This window comes from Meriones unguiculatus, chromosome 2 (genome assembly GCF_030254825.1).
Source record: "Meriones unguiculatus strain TT.TT164.6M chromosome 2, Bangor_MerUng_6.1, whole genome shotgun sequence".
NCBI lineage: Eukaryota > Metazoa > Chordata > Mammalia > Rodentia > Muridae > Meriones > Meriones unguiculatus.
In genome coordinates, this window is record NC_083350.1 from 146,657,210 (window position 1) to 146,678,902 (window position 21,693).

At 48.2% G+C, this 21,693-nt stretch overlaps 1 protein-coding gene across 1 annotated transcript in view; it reads left to right on the forward strand.

The window, feature by feature from the left end:
• Positions 1-479: 479 nt before the first annotated feature.
• The window catches only part of Fat4 (FAT atypical cadherin 4), a 131,740-nt gene continuing 110,526 nt past the window's right edge, over positions 480-21,693 (forward strand). The window contains exon 1 of the mRNA XM_021632292.2: positions 480-6,048. Within this exon, the coding sequence (XP_021487967.1) occupies positions 874-6,048 (5,175 nt within the window). The 5' untranslated portion in view covers positions 480-873. The remainder of the gene's footprint in view (positions 6,049-21,693) is intronic.

A 21,693-nucleotide genomic window follows, 5' to 3' on the forward strand; every position in this document is an offset into this window, starting at 1 on the left:
ACGATCAAAGCCCAGATCCCGGGACGAGGTTCGAGGCGCTCTCGGGGGGTGGGGTGGGGGGCACCGGTGCCCGCTGACGCCCGGGGAAGGGCCCCTGGCATGGTGAAGGGAGGGCACTCGGGGACCGAGCGCCGCCGCTGCCGTCCGATCCCCGCCACGCCGAGGAGGAGCAGGAGGAGGAGGGGGAGTCCGCGCCCGGTGGTGGCTGCGCGAGCGAGGCCGGCGCCGAGGAGCTGAAGGATGCCGAGCGGCGCCCGCGGCAGCCTGGGCTGGACCTCGGGCTCCGGGGCGCGGCGGGAGCGAAGGCGGCCGGGGCTGCCCGCGAGGGGCCGGCGCTGAGCTCGGCGGGGACGGGCTGCCCCGCGGCAAGAGGGGCCCGATCCAGAGGCGACCCCCGCCCCCCACCCCCCAGAGCGAAAGCAGAGGGGAGTCTGCACCCCGGTGGCCGCCGCGCCCGCGGCGCGCAGGGCCGGTGCCCTCTCCGGCACGGCGCTCCGGGTAGGTTCGGAAGTTTTTGGAGAGCCCAGCGCGCGCCGAGCGGCTCCTGATCGCCGAGCTCCGGGCCTCTCCTCCGGAGTCCCAGCCGCGGGCCGGGACGCTGAGACTCGGGATCCCCAGCCAAGGGTCTGCAGGCCTGGAAACTTTCCTCCGGAGAGCCCAGGGATGCCCCGCCGCCCGTCGCCTCCCCGTCCCCTGCGCTGCGCGCCCCACCGGCCGCCCGGAGCCTCCTGAGCGCCCGTCCCTCCCGCAAGCTCCCGACCTGCGGGTCTCCGGCCCCAACTGGCCTTCCGGCTGGCGGTTTGTCCAGAAGCGGACCATCCCGTTCCCTTCGCCTTGGTTCCCTTCCCCTCGCGGTTCCTGGAAACCGGGACCATGAACTTGGCCGCGGCCCCGGCTCCCGGCCGCCGGCGCCCCCCGCTCCCCTCTCCGTCCCTGGGCCAGCTGCTGGGGGTCTGGGGGCTGCTGTGGCTGCTCCCGGGCCCGGCCCCCGTCCGGGCGGCGGAACAGCGCCAGGTGTTCCAGGTGCTGGAGGAGCAGCCCCCGGGGACCCTGGTGGGCACCATCCCGACGCGTCCCGGCTTCACCTACCGGCTGAGCGAAAGCCACGCCCTGTTCGCCATCAACGGCAGCACCGGAGCGCTCTACACCACGGCCACCATCGACCGCGAGAGCCTCCCCAGCGACGTGGTCAACCTGGTGGTCCTCTCCAGCGCGCCCACCTACCCCACCGAGGTGCGGGTGCTGGTGCGCGACCTCAACGACAACGCCCCGGTCTTCCCGGACCCCTCGATCGTGGTCACCTTCAAGGAGGACAGCGGCAGCGGCCGGCAGGTCATCCTGGACACGGCCACCGACTCGGACATCGGCTCCAACGGCGTGGACCACCGCTCCTACCGCATCGTCCGCGGCAACGAGGCCGGCCGCTTCCGCCTGGACATCACCTTGAACCCCAGCGGCGAGGGGGCGTTCCTGCACCTGGTGTCCAAGGGCGGGCTGGACCGCGAGCTCACGCCCCAGTACCAGCTTCTGGTGGAGGTGGAGGACAAGGGCGAGCCCAAACGGCGGGGCTACCTGCAGGTCAACGTCACCGTGCAGGACATTAACGACAATCCCCCGGTCTTTGGCAGTTCCCACTACCAGGCGGGGGTGCCCGAAGACGCGGCCGTGGGCTCCAGTGTCCTGCAGGTGGCGGCGGCGGACGCGGATGAGGGCACCAACGCCGACATCCGCTACCGGCTGCAGGACGAGGGGACCCCCTTCCAGATGGACCCGGAGACCGGGCTCATCACAGTGCGGGAGCCTCTGGACTTCGAGGCCCGCAGACAGTACTCGCTGACCCTGCAGGCCACCGACCGGGGCGTGCCCTCGCTCACGGGGCGCGCCGAAGCGCTCATCCAGCTGCTGGATGTCAACGACAACGACCCGGTGGTGAAGTTTCGCTACTTCCCGGCCACCTCGCGCTACGCCTCGGTGGACGAGAACGCGCAGGTGGGGACCGTGGTGGCGCTGCTCACGGTCACCGATGCCGACTCCCCCGCCGCCAACGGAAACATTTCGGTCCAGATTCTCGGGGGCAACGAGCAGCGCCACTTTGAGGTGCAGAGGAGCAAGGTGCCCAACCTGAGCCTCATCAAGGTGGCCAGCGCCCTGGACCGGGAGCGCATCCCTTCCTACAACCTCACCGTCTCCGTCTCCGATAACTCCGGGGCGCCCCCTACCGCCGAGGTCCGGTCGCGCTCCTCCGTGGCCAGCTTGGTGATTTTCGTCAATGACATCAACGATCACCCTCCGGTGTTTGCGCAGCAGGTGTACAGGGTGAACCTGAGCGAGGAGGTGCCTCCGGGGAGCTACGTGAGTGGGGTGTCTGCCACCGATGGCGACTCTGGTCTCAATGCTAACCTGCGTTACAGCATTGTCTCCGGAAACGGTTTGGGCTGGTTCCACATTAGTGAGCACAGCGGCCTGGTCACCACCAGTGCTGCCGGGGGCCTTGACCGTGAACTCGCTTCCCAGATTGTACTGAATATCAGCGCCCGAGACCAGGGAGTCCACCCCAAGGTGTCCTATGCCCAGCTTGTGGTAACCGTCTTGGATGTGAATGACGAGAAGCCCGTGTTTAGCCAGCCCGAAGGCTATGCGGTGTCTGTGGTTGAGAACACTCCAACTGGGACAGAGCTGCTGGTTCTCGGGGCGACAGACGGGGATCTGGGTGACAATGGGACAGTGCGCTTCTCCCTGCAAGAGGCCGAGAGTGACCAAAGGCTCTTCCGCCTGGATCCTGTATCTGGGAGGCTGAGTACTATATCCTCCCTGGACAGAGAGGAACAAGCCTTCTACTGTCTGCTGATCCTCGCCACAGACCTGGGTTCTCCTCCCCAGTCATCCACAGCTCAGGTAAACGTCAGTCTTCTGGATATAAATGACAACAGCCCTGTGTTCTACCCGGTCCAATACTTTGCTCATATTCAGGAGAACGAGCCTGGAGGCAGCTACGTCACCACGGTATCTGCCACCGACCCAGACATGGGTCCCAACGGAACTGTTAAGTACAGCATATCAGCTGGGGACAGGTCTAGGTTTCAGATTAGTGCTGAGAGTGGGGTGATTTCCACAAGAATGGCCCTAGACAGAGAAGAGAAAACAGCGTACCAGCTGCAAATAGTGGCCACGGACGGGGGCAATTTACAGTCTCCCCACCAGGCCATAGTAACAGTCACAGTATTAGACACACAGGATAACCCGCCCGTGTTCAGCCAGGCCGCCTACAGCTTTGTGGTCTTTGAGAATGTGGCCCTGGGGTACCACGTGGGCAGTGTTTCCGCAACTACCATGGACCTCAATGCCAACATCAGCTATCTCATCACTGCTGGGGACCAGAAAGGTATGTTTGCCATGAATCCTGTCACGGGGCAGCTGACCACAGCAAACATGATTGACAGGGAAGAACAGTCCTTCTATCAGCTGAGCGTGGTGGCCAGCGGGGGCGCGGTGACCGGAGACGCCGTGGTTAACATCACGGTGAAAGATTTGAATGATAACGCCCCCCACTTCATCCAGGCGGTGGAAAGCATACACGCCGTGGAGAACTGGCAGGCAGGGCACATCATCTTCCAAGCCAAAGCCGTGGACCCCGATGAAGGTGTCAACGGCAGGGTGCTCTATAGTCTGAAACAGAACCCCAAGAACCTGTTTGCTATTAATGAGCAGAATGGTAACCTCAGTCTGCGGGGTGCCCTGGATGTCCACGCTGGCTCGTACCAGGTGGAAGTTGTGGCCTCTGATATGGGTGTCCCCCAACTCTCCTCCAGCATCCTTCTGACAGTTTATGTCCACGATGTAAACGACAACCCGCCAGTGTTTGACCAGATTTCCTACGAGGTCACGCTCTCTGAGTCAGAGCCCGTCAACTCTCGGTTCTTTAAAGTACAAGCATCCGATAAAGATTCGGGCGCCAATGGGGAAATAGCGTACTCCATCACAGACGGGAACACGGGGGACGCCTTCGGCATATTCCCAGATGGCCAGCTGTATATAAAAAGTGAACTGGACCGTGAACTGCAGGACAGATATGTGTTACTGGTCATTGCCTCTGACCGGGCAGTAGAGCCCCTAAGTGCCACTGTGAACGTCACTGTGATTTTAGAAGACGTGAATGACAACAGGCCTTTGTTTAATAGCACAAATTACACATTTTACTTTGAGGAGGAGCAGAGAGCTGGGTCGTTTGTAGGCAAAGTCAGTGCTGTGGACAAAGACTTCGGGCCCAATGGGGAGGTGAGGTATGCTTTTGAGACGGCGCAGCCAGACTTCGAGCTGCACACCGTCACTGGGGAGATCACCAACACTCACAAGTTTGACAGGGAGTCACTCATGAGGAGAAGGGGGACAGCGGTGTTCAGCTTCACAGTGATAGCCACAGATCAGGGCCTTCCTCAGCCCCTCAAGGACCAGGCCACCGTGCATGTCTACATGAAGGACATCAATGACAATGCCCCCAAGTTCCTAAAAGACTTTTACCAAGCTACGGTATCAGAGACGGCGACCAACCTGACCCAGGTCTTACGGGTGTCTGCCTCAGACGTGGATGAAGGAAGCAACGGCCTCATTCATTACTCTATCCTCAAAGGAAATGAAGAGAGACAGTTTGCCATCGACAGCTTTTCTGGGCAGGTCACTCTCGTAGGCAAGTTAGACTATGAGGCAACCCCAGCGTACTCCCTCCTCATCCAGGCCATGGATTCAGGGGCCACCCCCCTCAACTCGACCTGTACCCTGAGTATTGACATTTTGGATGAAAATGACAACACCCCCTCTTTCCCGAAGTCCACACTATTTGTGGATGTTTTGGAAAACATGAGGATTGGCGAACTTGTGTCCTCCGTCACTGCCACTGACTCCGACTCAGGTGTCAATGCTGACTTACACTACACCATCACCGGCTCCAACAACCACGGGACTTTCAGTATCAGCCCAAACACCGGGAGTATCTTCTTAGCCAAGAAGTTGGACTTTGAGACCCAGTCTTTATATAAGTTAAATATAACGGCTAAGGACCAAGGGCGGCCTCCTCGGTCATCCACAATGTCAGTGGTGATCCACGTGAGGGACTTCAATGACAACCCCCCAAGCTTCCCCCCCGGGGACGTATTTAAGTCTATAGTGGAGAACATCCCCCTAGGTACGTCTGTCATTTCCGTGACGGCGCACGACCCAGATGCGGATATCAACGGGCAGCTGTCTTACGCCATCATCCAGCAGATGCCTCGAGGCAACCACTTCAGCATAGATGAAGTCAAAGGAACCATCTACACCAGCGCCGAGATAGACCGGGAGTTTGCCAATCTCTTTGAGTTGACAGTAAAAGCCAATGACCAAGCTGTGCCAATAGAGACCAGGAGGTACGCATTGAAGAATGTGACCATTTTGGTCACAGACCTCAATGACAATGTTCCAATGTTCGTATCACAAAACGCCCTGGCTGCAGACCCTTCAGCCATGATCGGTTCAGTCCTGACTACCATCATGGCTGCCGACCCAGACGAAGGCGCCAATGGCGAGGTGGAGTATGAGATAGTCAATGGGGACACAGACACCTTCACAGTAGATCGGTACAGTGGGGACCTTCGTGTGGCTTCTGCATTGGTGCCTTCACAGCTCATCTACAACCTGATAGTATCAGCTACAGACCTGGGCCCGGAGAGGAGGAAGTCAACCACGGAATTGACTGTCATCCTCCAGGGCCTCGATGGGCCTGTTTTCACACAGAACAAATACATAACCATCTTGAAGGAAGGGGAGCCCATTGGCACCAATGTCATCTCCATAGAAGCAGCCAGCCCCAGAGGGTCAGAAGCCCCGGTAGAGTATTACATTGTTTCTGTTCGTTGTGAAGAAAAGACTGTTGGACGACTCTTTACCATTGGACGGCAGACTGGAGTCATTCAAACGGCTGCCATTTTGGACCGGGAGCAGGGAGCCTGTCTCTACTTGGTGGATGTTTATGCCATTGAGAAGTCATCTGCCTTTCCCAGGACACAGAGAGCAGAGGTAAGGGCTTGTATGCCTTTCTTAAATTTGTCCTGGGTGGGCTTCTTGAAAAGGTCCTTTTCTTTGTGGTTACTATCTATGATTTACCTGTGTTTTCATGGCTACTTTTACAATCAGGGACAACTTAAGTATATTGTCACACGTGGACAGTTTCAGGAAAAAGCAGCTGTAATCCAGGTTATCATCAATAATGAACATTTAAAAAAATTTAATGTACCTCAGCAATCATGTGTGTAATGCTACTGACACATCATTTAGCCATTTGCAGAAGTAACTAAAGCTGGTATGTATGAAGAGAGCCACTGCACTAACTGAGACCTCTCTCGGTAAAGAAACCAGCATGGTGGTGGACAGTCTCTGAGCCAAGAAATCCCTGTTCCAAGGTCAAGAGCTTCCCTGAGTGGGTTGAGTAGGTTGAGTTGACTCTGGAGCCTGTGTGGCACTGACATCAGGACAATGCTGCCTTTCCCGTCCTCAGCAAGCTTGGAGGACTCTCTATAGACAGTGAGTAATCTCAGTGCTGAGCCAAGTTTGTGGAGATTCCTGACTTCGGCCTGCAGGGCTTACAAACCTCCTGGCCTGGAGGAAACACTTCACTTTCCTGCTAAGCTCGCGCAGGTGGCTGTGAACAGCTAGACCAGGAGTTCCACTCTGGCTCTTGAGATAAAAATTAGATGCTGTGGTGCAGGGGCTAGTCCTGTCTGCAGGTAGAGAACAAACCTTTCCTAAAGCCCATCCCCTTAGAAGATGAAAGCTGCGCCTCCACCTCCACCCATCGGGTTATCACTGATGGGCTTCTCTGTTAAGCTCCTTTGTTCCAGGGCTTTGTGAAAATCCCTGACTCTATACAGCTACCTTCTGGAAAGCTCCACTGACGCTTTCCGAGTTCTTCCTCCCACTGTCCACTCCCCTCAGAGATGTCCTAGGATCTGTCACTCATCTGAACTCAGAATATCAAATGTGGTTTCTGACGCTCGGCAGAGATCCAAACACAACAAGGTGGTGAAACGGAGGCTGCGGTGTTTATTTGCTTGCTTTCTCCTTGGGGGAGAGCAGGGATGCGCTCATTCTGAGAGATTGTTTTTACTATTATCTTTTGAAATTCCCTTGGATTATTTATTTTTGTGACCACTAGCTCTACGCGTCCTATGGCTGGGGTCAGAGGGCATTAGCACTCACTCGAAGTGTAATTCCCAATAGTGATGTAATTGTAAGTGGATTTCAATTTTTCCTTGCACATCTAGCCCCCCGAGAGGCCTCAGAGACAAATTGTGTCCTTACATCCACTTCCTTCTTTAAAGATCTGGATATCACAGGTCTTTGGTTCAGCTCAGGTCATGATTTATGTATAATTTTACTTTCATTTGAGTTTATTCCCTCTCTTGCTTTCTTTCTCTGTAGCAATTTTTGATATGAACATCTTTGATTAGTTTGAAAACCAAAATATTTACCAAAGGCTGGCAATTAAGTCTTCCTGGATAAAGGCTGGAATTAGTTAAACAGGTGACGTGATTGGGTGTTTGTTTCAACTGAGGAGTGCAGAGCATGGGAAGGGGTGTTCATGGCTCGTGCCTGTGAGTTACTCATATGATGGGGGAAGACTGGCTTGTCATAAATGTGCTAGACAGTGTTGTCTCTGAAATAGGCATGAAGACTAAAAATAATCATTGGACATAATTTTTGTTAGGAATGGGGATAGTATGCCCACTGTATCTTTAACTTCAATTAACATCAGTATGACAGGCCTTCTCTCAGGATCTCCACGTTCTCTGCATTCACAAGCCAAAGTGGGATCCATGTGAGGACTGTGTGTGTGTGTGTGTGTGTGTGTGTGTATCCTTGAAATACACCTACATCAGGACACCCACTTATACTAAAGTTGTAAGCCAACACTGAGTTCCCAAGCTGCAGCCACTCTTGACATTTAAAGCAAACGTTCAGAATACTTATCAGTAGTTTGGAAGTAAAATTTCAGATTATTATTGATTGTGTTTCTCCCAAATATAATATAAACTAGTTTTCTTTCATTCTGCTCAACTGATATATTGATTCTGAAAAAAAAAAAAAAAAAGAAAGAAAAGAAAAGGAGCCGTAAAGCGTTGAAGGCAAGGATGACTCGTGCATTGTTTGTTTATGCATTTGTCCGCCCTGATAGGGGTCTGGGCTGCTTGCTCAGGCCCCTGTCGCAGCAGATCATACTCTGTGTGATAAGAGGGTCAGAAGAGAAGATGAACACTGGCTTGCTTGCTCTGTCTAGCTTTGACTCTTGGGGCACAGATGTCAGCCTGCCACTGCTCGCTGTGGACCCTTGCCCAAGGGACACATTCTCTCAGTCTACCAGAGGCAGGAACACCTCCGAAGGCTGTCTATTGTAGTGTGTCAATGAATTAATTAAATTAAAATTGAAAAATCTGCTTTATTTACAAACTTGCAGCTCAGGGTCTCAGTCAGACATCATGATAACCAGGGGCGTTGTTATTTCAGAGTCTCATTTATTACCCAGCATGCAGTAGGGGCCGTAAACTTACTACTGCCGAGTAATATGGTAGAAGACCCAAGACCAGAACACAGCTCCCCCTCCCAGGAGTGAGTCCAAGAAAAGCTATGGGGAGAGAGGTTCGTGGCAAATTTGACCCATCAGTTGAAGAAGGGCAGAGAAAAGCAATTATCTCGGTTCTACAAATAAAATGAGGATTGTCAGAAAGTCGAAAGAACAGAGAGAAGTAAGCTGGAGGTCTGACTTAGGGAGAGCGTGCAAGCGGAAGGGGGCTGCACGTACCGGGGCTACAGACGCTGTTTCCCAGGCCGCTGACCTCCTTTGTGCTCCTTAGAAACTCTCCAATGGCTTCCTGATTAAGAATGCGTCGTAACTATTTTTCTTTACTAGTTGCAGGGGCTTGAAATGAGAAATGTCCCACGTAGGCTCCTGTAGTTTGAAACTTTTAGGAGGTGGAGTTTTGGTAGAGGAGTCGCTGGGAGTTTACATCCTGCCCCACTTCTAGCTTGCATCTCTGCTTCCTGTTTGCAGTTGAGATGTGATCTCCCAGCTTCCTAGTCCCACAGCTTAATGCCATGTCTGTCTACCATGGAGGATTCTTCCCCCCCCAACCATAAACCAACATAAATACTTTAGTCTGTAAGTTGCTTTCAGCCATGGTATTTCATCTCAGCAACAGAAAGGTAACTGATGGACCAGTTTTAACAAAGCAACAGAAAGGTATAGGATACTGATTTATTAACATTTACATGTTCAAATTTGAAAGATGGAAGTAATGATGTCTTCTGTTTAAAAATTCTCTTTGGCTCATGACTCACCAAATATGATGAGTCTCACACTTTTATTTCTAGTTGATTACAATGGTGTGTGTGTGTGTGTGTGTGTGTGTGTGTGTGTGTTTGCTCCATTAGATTACTCCATTCTCAATCAGATATATTGAGTAGGGTAATGAAAATTTTGACACGGTTCCCTATTCAGGTGATTATTGATTTTGTTGTACCAGGAGAAACAGTGTCTTAGGACTCACTGGCAACATACCCGGACACCAATCAGCAGATGTATCTGTGTGTTTTTGTGAAAAATCTATGGTCTATGCTACCTCACAAATGGATCTTTGTCTATTTAAGGTATATCAATCAGCCGTCTGTAATTCAGAAAATATTGGTACAAACGGCGGAGACTTTATCAGACGGAATTTTTTTTTTTTTTGTGTGTGTGAATTCCAAACATGCTTGTTTTAAATGATGGGTAACCTAACATTTTGAAGACATGTTTGTGTATGTATGAGTGTGTTTATGTGTGCATGCAATGTATAAGTATGTATGTGTGTATGTACATTATGTTGTATAGTTGTTTATTGTGATGTAATAAAGCCTTGTGTGTATATTACAGTTATTTTTGTGATGACAGGCTATAGCAATTTACATGGTTCACAAATGTATCCTCAGCAGTTGTGTTTGCCTGGATGTATATTAAGTCTATTGGAATGCATTCCTCTTAATGGCAGTGGCATAGTTTGACCCGCATCTCACTATCTCCCCTACAAATACTCCAGACTCTCTAACTCCACTGTACTCTCTTCTTGTGCCATCAACCCTCAGGTCTGTTCATGTGGCATCAGTGTGTGCTTCTCGCCCACAGAGCTGCGTGTGTCAGGTCTCACTGTTCTGACAAACACGGAGTGTTCTTTAGATGGTCACCTGGGTTGTCTTCATTTTCTGGCCACTGCACAGTGCTCAGTCAATGCGGATGTGGATTTGTGTCTCTAAGGCCGGCGTTTCGTTCCTTCTGCGCATGCCCAGTGATGGGTTAGTTACTGGGGTGTTTCTTTCATGTCTGTACGGAACTTCCCTGGTGTTGTCTACGATGGAGCTATCAGCTCACATTCCACTGCTCAGATTTTGTTGGCATGGCCCCTGTAGTGTCACTACTTAAGTATGGTGGAACCCTGCAGAGATGCAGCATAATGGGTGGCATTTAGGATATTCAGAGCATCCTTAAAGGAGATCGGTGTCCAGTGTCCAAGATCCCTCCCTCTTCCTGTTTGTTCTCTAGATCGTGATGTAGCCGGTTTATGCCCCCATGCAACCCTGTTGCTTCACCACTGGCCCAAATCAAGAATGGGTCATGAACCACAGTCTCCAAAACTGCAATCCACAATAATCCCTTTCTCTTCATACATGGACCATCCTGGGGATTTTATTATAGTCATGGGAAGCTGACTAACACACCAACCGCAGTAGGTGTGAGTAACTTCTTCACAGCCTCTGGGGCACTGATCTTGATTTTAGATGGTGAGTCCTATCACTGGACTGGGATATCACATCACAGCTTTGCTGCCTGTCTTCCTGAAGCTCTTTGCTGTTGACCATTCATTTACAGACCTTCTTAAAACTTCCATCATGTCTTCTGGCCACGATTTAACTCTTTTGCTTATTTTGATGCTGTTGGCATGCTCAGAGTCTTCATATATTTTCAACACAAACCACCGTCAGAGAAATCCGTTATGACTGTTTTCCAATCTATAGATTTTTCTCTTACTGCGTTGGTTGTTTCAGTCATTCTAAAGCTTTTTAGTCTGATTGGTATTTGGCTTTTTTATTTTTATTTTTAATTTTACTGCTGGTGCTTTCAGGACTTTAATAATTAACAAAACATGCAAGATCACAATTTTGCATCAAAGCATGAGGTCTGGCCTTTCATCTTCAGTTCATTTTTCAAGATGGAGGATGGAGCTCTAGCTTCATCCACAGTGTGTGCGAACAAGACTTTCCCCATCACTGTCCAGTGACAGCTCTGCCTTTGCCCACAGGTACCTGCAGCCACTCGTTTCCGCTAGTCCGTTCATTGGCAGTGTGTGACTTGGCCTCTGTGCTCGCTGTCCCCTCCCAGTGGTCTGTGCATCCGTGTTTATGGAGACACGTGGCATCTGGCTTGCAGAAAATACTGTACATGTATTGACTGGCACCCCACTCTGGGGAGGGTTAGAAATTATTCACAATTCAGATTTTTACTTGTCAGCTTCAACTTTACCACTCATGTTGTCAGTTACTTTGCTTGAAGTGTCAGGCTCCCTTCATTTATCATAAAAGTAAACAGTTTCTGTTAGTGGCTCCTTGCAGTGGAAGTGGGCTTTCCCAGACAGTTGCTTCTGAGGCCCCTAGCACAGTCAGTCAGAGCCTGCTGATACAGGCAGATGCCTCTGCCATCTGGGTGCAGAACATTGATTCTGTGTGCATATGTCATCCCGTGTAACACAGACCACTGATAGGACACTGAGCCTTCATATAGTATTATCAATGACTGTACTACATTCTAGAGAGCATTTATTCTTCTTTTGAGTGCAGCCGGCATTCAGGTTTACTGTTGAGTACTGCCAGTGAGCCTGATGTTGACCTCTTGGCCTCACACAGGTGTACATATCCAGATGAACACCACCATAGACCAGTCCAGCCTCTCTGTATGTGGTTGAACTGTTTAATTAAGACTAGAATGAGCTTTAGCATATAATCTATTAATTTTCACAATGAAGCCACACTGATTGCCAAGAGAAGATGGAAATGCTGCGTGCTGGACAGTAAGTAAAGAAACAGTTTTATTCCAGGAAGTTTAGAGTTAGAGTTTGTTCACACCAGATGATATATATGAACATGCTGGGCATGGACCGGATTAGGCAGAGCTAAAACAGCCAAGAGTAATATTAATGGTTGAGGTGGAAACAGTCAAGCATTTTTTTTTATTTGGTGATTAACAGGTGTCAAGTGCTTGACTCAGAGATTCTCCTCATTGGAAGCTTTAAAGCAACACCAGGGAAACCTCTTCCATTTCTTGGTAGCAACTGTGACCCCGGAAGGTTAATTCACAAGGAGAGATCACAAGGGGCTTAGAACTGCCCCACTGCCAGGCCAGGGCCTCTTTTGGTGTCAGTTAGGAGAAAACTTCTTACTCTGCCGACAGGGGAATACATCAACTGTTTTAAAATTTCTTCGCTTTTACTCCCCTCATTGTTATTAAATCTTCAGTAAGTGATATTGTGCCTATGTGTGGTGGAGCAGGTCTGTGATCACAGCGATGGGGGAGGAGGGGGAAAGAAGATCTTGAGTTTGAGGCAAGCAGCAGCCACAGAGAAGGATTATGGGTCTAAACTTATCACCTGCTGCAGGTGGTCAGCAGATCACTTAGTGGTGAGGACCTGGAGGAGCCTTTGGAGAAGGGGTGGTGAGGAATGTGAGGAGGATGTACCTTCTGATGAGGAGCATGAGGTGGGGGATTGAGACTCAGGCTCAGTGCCCTACTGCAGTGTCTCATGGAGCGGCAGCCACTGCAGCCGAAAGTGGAGAATCTAGCTCCACATAAGAGTTTCTGAGTGTTTCTTTAAAAGGCGACCAGAAGTCTTGGGCACAGAGGCACACACCTGTAATCCTAGGGAAGGTGGAGGCAGGGGCATCAGGGAGTTAAGAGCTGCTGAGATGCATGAGACACTGTATGGAAACACAAGACAAACAGCTGGTGCTGGACAGATGAGAGAGTGATGCTCCAGCTTTCGAAGGGTAATGAACGAGAGTCACCAGGAGTTCAAGCCCAGCCTAGGTTATACACTGAACTTCTGTCTCAAAAGGAAATCCTAAACCAAAAGCCTCCTGAGATTATTTTCTTATTATTGACTACTGTGTTTTAAAATTGTTGGAACACTATGCTGTTTCTGGCCAATTACATTCAAGTTGCACATTTTAAGTGTATCTTCAACTGTTTTCGTGACAAATTTTCACAGATAAAATTTATCTTCAGAGGCATTTACTCTGTTTTTGCATTTATTGAAACTCTAGTCATTTTAGTTATTCTACCATTCAGTGGGCTTTCAGGCATCTATGCTAAGAAAGTACTCTTTGAAAAATTTGTGCTTGTGAGATGTCTTCAGTCTTTACTTGCACTGTCAGGTGTCCACCATCGTTAGGAGGACACACAGTCAGAGGGCTCATCAGCCGAGAGGCTGGTTGGTAACTGCTTAAGGGGGACTCCTGAGCCCTGGAAATGCCAGTCCCCTTAAAGTGTCCTCAAAATAGAATCGGATGTATATTTCCTATATGACAGACTTCCAGTAATCTATGACAAGAGCAGCCCAAGGAAGGAAGGTGGGATACAGAAAATGAAGACAAGTGGAAAATTTCATTATTGCACAAATCTCCTTCATAAAATACACACGTGTGAGACAGAAGGATCTCAGCAGGTTGAAGTGCTTGCCTCCTACCCTAATGACCTGATATAGACCCATGGAGGGCAGCAAGAACCAGCTCCCAGGGGCTGTCCTCTGACTTCTACACACTTACTGTGGCACACCCACGAGTCTCTCTCATCTCTGTCCTCACACACACACTGATAATTGCCATGATAATAGTGAAAATGCATATGCCAGGATCTATTAACCATAGCTCCCACTGTACAAAGAGTGAGCTCCCTCCTGTCATTGATTAGGCGTCTGTCTTCTTCACACACATAAGAAGCAATCGTTGGGTAAAATCCAAAGAAGGCTCCAGTGTAAGGCGCTATCAGGAGCCTCTCGGACACAAGCTGGACAGTGGCATGACCGCAGCTTATGACTTTCTTCCCAACGGCACTCACCCCTGCCACTTGTTCTAAGGGTGACATAGTCGTTCTCATTTTGTAGATGTATGATTTTAACTCTGTAAAAACCCTTTATGTTGTTCTTAAGGATTTCCACGCTGTCGATGGAAAAGTCACAGGGCTCACGTTGGGGCTGCTGGAGGGGCAGGAATGCTTCTGTCTTAACTGGGGTGTGTGTGCAGGCTTTCTCATCATGGTCTCTTCTTGACGTGTTAAGCTCAAGCAGGAGTGACCTCCACTCTTCTGGTTACTCATTCAAGTTTTCAAAAAGGCTTACTTGTTTTTATTTACTTGAAAGTGTTCTAGTCTAGTCTGCATATATGTATATGCAAAAATTACATGTAGTATGTGTGGAGGCCAGAAGAAGGTGAGGCCTCTTCTAGAGCTGGGGTCAAAGGTGGGTGCTGGGAACTGAGCACAGATCCTCTGTGAGAGTAGTAAGTACTCTTAACAGCTGAGCCACCTCCTCAGACCTACTGACTCACTATAATTTGTTACTAGATTTCGTTTTCTTGTCTCTGTGTGTGTATATCTCTGTTTCTGTCTCTTTAGTGTGTGTATGTGTGTGTGTGTGTGTGTGTGTGTATGTGTGTGTGTGTGTGTGTGTGTGTGTGTGTGTCTGTAGATCAGTGGGCAACCTTCAGGTAACATTTTCTCATTCTTTCACCGTGTGAGTTCTGAGTATTGAATTCAGGTCATTAATTAGTCTTGACAACAAGTACCTTTATCCACTGAGACATCTCAATATTTGCTGACTCATTTTTTAAATTTCCTTTTCAGGACATGCTTTGAATGAGACATTTTATGCTGCTTATCTTTGTTCTGTCCACCCACTATGTCATTCCCACCAGACTTGAGCAGTGAAACAAACTCTAATGAAATTGTCCTTACCTAGGAGGCCGCGGTGGATTCATTGCGTAGTCATTGCAGGTCCTCATTATATTTAATCCCCTCAAAGTCTACTGACTCAGTCCTTCTCTCACTTCCGATTTCAATGCTTCCTTCACTCAGCTCCCAAGTCATTGAAGTCTGTAACTTTTCATCCCTTTTCGTTTCTTTCCCTCTCCCCCGCCAGCTTCTCTCCAGCTTCTCCCACCACGAACATGTTTAAATTACAGAAGTGAAGTTCTGGCACCTGGTTTGTGACTGGGAAGAGAGCTCCAAGGTCTCTCCTGGGTGAATTCTCTCTCTCGGTACCTGGTGAAGGTTCCTGTCAGTGTTTTTCACAGTGGCTCTCCAGTCCTTTCCAGGGGTTCCTACTGCGGAGCTTTGAAGCAGAACTGTAGCCCTACCCACCGGAGACCTTTTCTTTCTTTGTAAAGCAGTAGGCAGTGGTTAAAGCACTTGACATTGTCTCTAGCCATCTGTGGCCTGGATTGTTTCTATTCACTAAGAAATAGAAACCAGTAAAGCAGTATGCTAGCAGGACTACAGAAGAGATTATGTTGTTTTAAAGTTGTGACATTGGTTTCAAACGTTAAAAATGACTTAGAGTGACACTTGCATCCATCCACTCGTCCCTGGGAGAACGTCTGGCCTTCTGGGGCAGAGTGACAGGACAGAGAGAGGGGCTGAGGATGGGAAGGAGGCTCAAGCTGTGAGTGCATGAAGACCTTGCGGCCTCAAAGGGAATGACAACAGGAAGTGACTGTCTGTCTACTCACATGACAGACATGAGTGGCAGAGGTGTCACAGAGTGAAAACAGCTCACCTCCCCCTCTGCTGCACTCAGGGCTGACTCCAAGCTTCAGCCTGAGGCTCCAGAGCAGGCCCACAAGCCCCACAACAACTTCTTAAGTGAACAGAGTTGAACTTGAAGCAGGAAGTTTGGCTGTGAAAATTTCGCTCACAGATAATAATTGTAGCCTGCTTCCCATCCACCTCTCCCCACTCCATGAAACTGTCATGGTCCCAATAAGACTGCTGCTCCCAGGAGCTCATTGACACTCAGAAATTGGCAGTAAGTTTCTTTGTGCATGACAGCATCTCTGAAAATTCCCATAAAAATCCTCAGAAATTTACTTCATTTCATGTTCCGGAGAAGCTGTATGTCTTTAAATTTAAAAGTGTATTAACTATTGCTGTGATTATTTCAAATTTATAGCAATTTTCAGATTTGTGACATTTTAACTAGAAGTAGTATATAAAAATGAGGCCCGCGTTTTATCCATTGCTTTAATGCTAGTTTTAAGTGTGATTATGTCAAGCTGTAATAATGCAGCTTTGAACTGTAATTGCCACTAAATGTTACTGAACTGCTGCTGTCTCTGGAAGAGTGATTTTTCCCAGTAGGAGCCACTCAGAGTCCTGCTATTGCTACATAAAGTTGAGCCATGGTCTATTTTTTAAGATAGTGTATTAAATCACCCACTATAACCATTAAAATAGCCACTTACGTTTGTGTTTGTGTGGGCCAGGACAACCTCTGTTGCAAGGTTAGCTTCTTACTGTTTTATTACTTTGCATAATAAAATACAGGAATTATCTCTCCACTGACATCGTAATTAGCTGGAAGTCAGTAATGAATCTTGAGTGTCCTGAGCCCAGGGCCGGGCAGACTGAGAGCACCACTTGACCCCTGACTTATTGAGAAATGAAGGAAGTGGGAAGATGGTTTTTCTTTGTGGGATAAGATGGCTTTGGAGAAGAGGGTGGATCTGGCTTTCCAAGAACTTGGTCAAACTGGGCACAGATGGCTGGATGCGGTACAGCAGCCATTTCTGGATTCTCTTCTCTGTGTATGTGTGTGAGCCAATCAGTGCCTTTATACTTGTGGAGATTGTTGTTGCTCGGCAACCAAGAACAGATACGCAAAACAAATCGCTTGTTTAAAAACGGTGGAAGACGCTGTCCTGGGGGGCGTCGCTGGGGATGAGCTGCAGCCACACGGAGGAGTGATTGCGTGGGACAGGGGTTTGGCATGCTGGCTTAGCGTTAACTTCGTCACCTTCCACACTTACTTCTCGGTTCATCTCACCCTCCTACTGTAGAGATACTCTGACTCCTGGGGTTGCTGGCCAGCCGGCCCAGACTCCGTGCTGAAACCCCACCTAAGTGTAAGAATCTGTCTCAAAACCCAGAATGGACAGCAGCTGAGAAACAAAGTTGACATTGATCTCTGACCTCCACATGTCTTAAATATGTATCGGCATTCATACCCATATGTGCATGGCCACCCCTACCCATACACGCACACACCCAACCCAGAGGAAAATATTTTTAAAAGTGCCCTGAATACTTTCTATTGGTTGATATAACATGAGGCAAAATGTAAATAACTGAAGAAATAAAACTATTATTTAGTTTTTTATCCTTGTAACTAATCGTGCAGGAAAGAATTTGATATATGCTTTAATAATGAGTTGATATTCATAATAATACATTTTGTCAGAAGAATTTGTGATTTACTTCTTTATGTATTGGATCTCATTATAGATGGTCTGAGCCACCGTGTGTGTGTTAGGATTTGAACTCAGGACCTTCAGAACTTCAGACAGGTGTGCAGCCTCTTTGGGCTTCATACTTTTGTCTTCTAACGGGAGGACAATGTATCCTCTCTATGCCTTGGGAGGACAATGTGCCTCATAGTAGTGTGGATTGTTCTTGAATATTGCTTGGCTGACTGTTGAGGATCCTTCATTAGATTATTTACTCCTTGGGTGGTCCAGAAGGCAACGATTTCACAAAAATGTAAACAACTACTGGTCAAGGAAATAGCTACTGTTCGGACAGGGAGGGTGGGGACACATGTAACGACACTGTGTGGATGCGAATGAAGCATTTAAATTTAGGGGAATTCTGAAGGGTGCACATAAAAAGATCTCTATGGTAATTTTCTTCATTACTTGAAATCCAGCACAAAAATAAAATTTAAATGACAGTGAGTGTCCGGAGAGCTGGAAGGATTTCATCTAAGAGGGGGAAGTGAATCCTGTTTTAAAAATGCTGTTTTTGCAGACATTTCCTTCAGGTAACTCACAAAATCTGTTTTTTAATTTTTCATAGTGCAAACCCAAATGAGCATTCTTTAGTTCAGAGGCCGTTTAGACACCTGTTCAGTGCTGAAGTAATTTTTTACGTTACAAACCATCTAGGGGATACTATATGATATTGAAAGAGACATTGAGTTTTCAGCAAATATGTCAGAAAGGAGACTTCAGACCATACCCTGGCTGTAGAGACCTTTGCTTTAATTTAATCATGTATTCGGAACATTTTCTCACAGTATATTCCTATCTGACTGCTATACACTGTAATTTCTAAGTTCTGTTCTATAAAGGATTATGGTGGAAAGTGTACATTCTGTTTCCGGTTTTCTCACTCTATTTTGTGTGTCTGTGTGTGTGTTGCAATGGACGAAATGAAGCAAGATGCTTCTCTTTTGTTTGCTTATTTTGTTGTCAAAGCAATTTCAGTAGAAATAAAAAGTTAAATGTGCAGTGACCCTGAAGGCTGGGCTACACCTACTGTACCGAACAGTTTTTGTTGTTAACTTGATACAACCTGTCACATGGGAAGAGGAAACTTCTATTAAAGAATTGATGGGATTAGCCTATGGCCTCTCTGTGGAACACTGCCTTGGTCGATGATTGACGTGGGAGGGCCCAGCCGACTGAGTGTGGCTCCATCCCTAGACAGAAGGTCTTGGACTGTGTACAAAAGCCATCGAGGTGAGCGTGAGTCAGGAAGCAAGGCCAGTATCTGCCCTGACTTCACGCAATGACGGATTATGACCTGGAAGTATAAGATGAATAAACCCTTTATTCTTAAAGTTGCTCTTGTTCAAGGTGTTTTTTTGCACCAATAAAAAACTAACATATTCCATTCACACAGAGGGGATGAGCAACTATGGCAATTGGGAGCACATTGTTTTGGATACACTTAGATTCAAGTTAATTTGTTTTCAAAACTTTTGCTCTTTCTAATATACTTCTCTGCTTTTAATCACTATACATCATCCTAAGTTGTCACATGACCATGTGATGAAAAAAAAAATGAACCTTCCAGGAATACGCAAAGATGATTGACAATGATGGGGTTAGTCAATGTTATCAACAGAACTTAGAGCTTTGTTTGTAGTCAATGAAGAGGGGCTGATGTTTAAATTAGAAAATATATCCAACCAATCTTTCTGTAAAAGAGTTAAGAATGTTCACTTTCAGAGAACATGAATATATCACGTTAAATGAAGCATTAAGTAGTTGTAAAGAGAAGTATAAATCAATAGGACGAGGGAGGATGAAAGGCTGAAGGCTTGCCTGGGCTTCAAAGGCATACCTTGTGGTAAACAAAACAAAACAAAAAGAGAAGAGGAAGGACATGCTTAGAAAACCGTGTTTGCTGTGGGTCACATTTATAGTTACCTAAATTAAATTTGGACATTAAGCTGGCTTTGAAGGGGCCATCTCTACCATGGATATAACTAAGCGTGTCTCCTAATTAAATGTCCAGACATGAATGAGTTGGTTTTTGCTTTCTAGTAGTAGTTGTGGGAGAAGGGAAAGTCAGTGAGTTAACTGTTAATGAGCACAGACTTACTCGCTGCAGAGGTGCTAATAAGGAGCCTAACCGTAAGTCAGATTTGTGTCATGCAGACAGGTTGAAGAAGGCAACTGTCCGTGGCACTAGCCAAGGCCTGTGGCAATGAACTCAGACTCTTGTGAAGGTGTAGCCGGACACGCAGTTGTAGAGATTCCAGCCCATGGATGATTGGCCGGTAGCTTTTGGGCACGTGTGGAGGACAGCTCACGACAGTAGGAAACACATAGTGTAGTGAGCTGCCCACCTCCTAGTGGCCAGGAAATGACAAGAATGAAGAGGGCCCATTTGCCCTCAGAGTGACCAGGAAACAAGGAGAGGAAAAGGGGCCCACTTTTTCTCATAATGACCAGGAAATGGAAGGAAGGAAGAGAAGCCCACTTTTCTTTATAGTGACCAGGAAATAAAGGGAAGGAAGAGGAAGACCCTTACCCACATCCCCCCCAGGACACTCAGTCAGTATCTGAGAACTCCCCCCACCCTCCACATCCTCCTGGCCTCAATTCTTATACATTCCTCTTTTTTTTTCCCATATCCCAAAGTACCAAAAAGACTGTTGTCTTCAGACCTAGGGAATCTACAGGAGACATAAAATCTGTCTGAGGTTAGGTAGGGTAATGAGAAAAGGAGGGAATTGCATCTCGTTGTATCTGGGCAGGCATACCTTGTGGAGTTTGTGACCTAAAAGTTGGTTCCTTTCATAAGTTAAGTCCAGATTGCTGCTCTGAGATGCTAAATGCACACAGCCATGAGAGTCGACTGAAATAGATCTCATCACCTTAGCCTTTAGGCAGAGCCAGTTTGGAGAGTTTTCTTGGGCTGTTTCAGAAGAGAGTGAAAATGGCTGAGGGATTCCAGTTTTGTAGGGAGACAGAAGATGGGGGCGGGGAGGGTGCTGCCCTTACTCCTGACCATGGCCTTGGCTTGGAACCTACTTGTCTGGAAGCAATAACCAGAGATGTCAGAATCAGAGAAGTTACCACTGCAGTCTCCATCTCAATTCCATTGCGAAGAGTTTGCTGTGTCCTCCTGGTTCTCCGTCTCAGCCCATTGCCCATGTTTTGGGATATCCCTGAGTGCTCTGGCACCCAGCAGCCCCACTTCAGATCCACACCTGCAGCATACAGAAAGTCTGTCTTAAAGATCTGTGTCCGAAGACCTAAAGACTGCTGCGGAGAGGTATCGCCGACGCCTCATTTATTCACTTATTTATGTATTGTTTTAGAATTATTTAATTCACTTTAGATCCCTACCGTAGCCCTCTCCCTCTTCTCCTTCCACTCCCACCCTCCCTCTCGCTTTCCCCTGTTCCCCCTTCCCCTACTCCTTAGAAAGGGGGATCCCCCACAACCAACCCATCCCAGCACATCAAGTCGCTCACCGACCCATAGTTTATCCCACACAATCTTTCCGCTCTTGTAGACAACCTTGGTTGTCGATTTGAACCAAGAGGAGCAGGGGCTTTTACTGGAGACTTGCCTCCATCAGACTTGCTCATGAGCGGGCATTTCCTTGGTTGCTAATTGATATGGAAGGGCTGACACCACCACTATGGGTGGTGCTACCCCTAGCCAGGCGATCCTGTCCTGTGCAAGAAAAGCAGCTAGCAAGCTGGAGAAAGTAAGCCAGGAAGTAAGCAATGCTCCTGCAGGGTCACTGTTTTAGCCACGGCTTGAGCTCCTGTACTGACTTGTCTCAGTGATGAGCTGTTTACCTGAAAATGTAAACCAAATAAACCTTTTCCTCCCCAACTTGCTTTTTGCCAGAAATGTCTTATCACAGTAACTGAAAGCAAACTAGGGGGGCATTCAACTTAGACAGAGATTTCCTGAATGATTTGACCTGTGTGGAATGAAATTAATTTCGCTGTCTCTGTAATGTGATGCCTGCTAGACAATGCCTGTCTTTGTTCTTTCCCGTTTTAAAATAATTTAATATGAAACATCACTGTGCAGTAGTGGACCCCAGCTCCATTCAAGAGGCTCTCT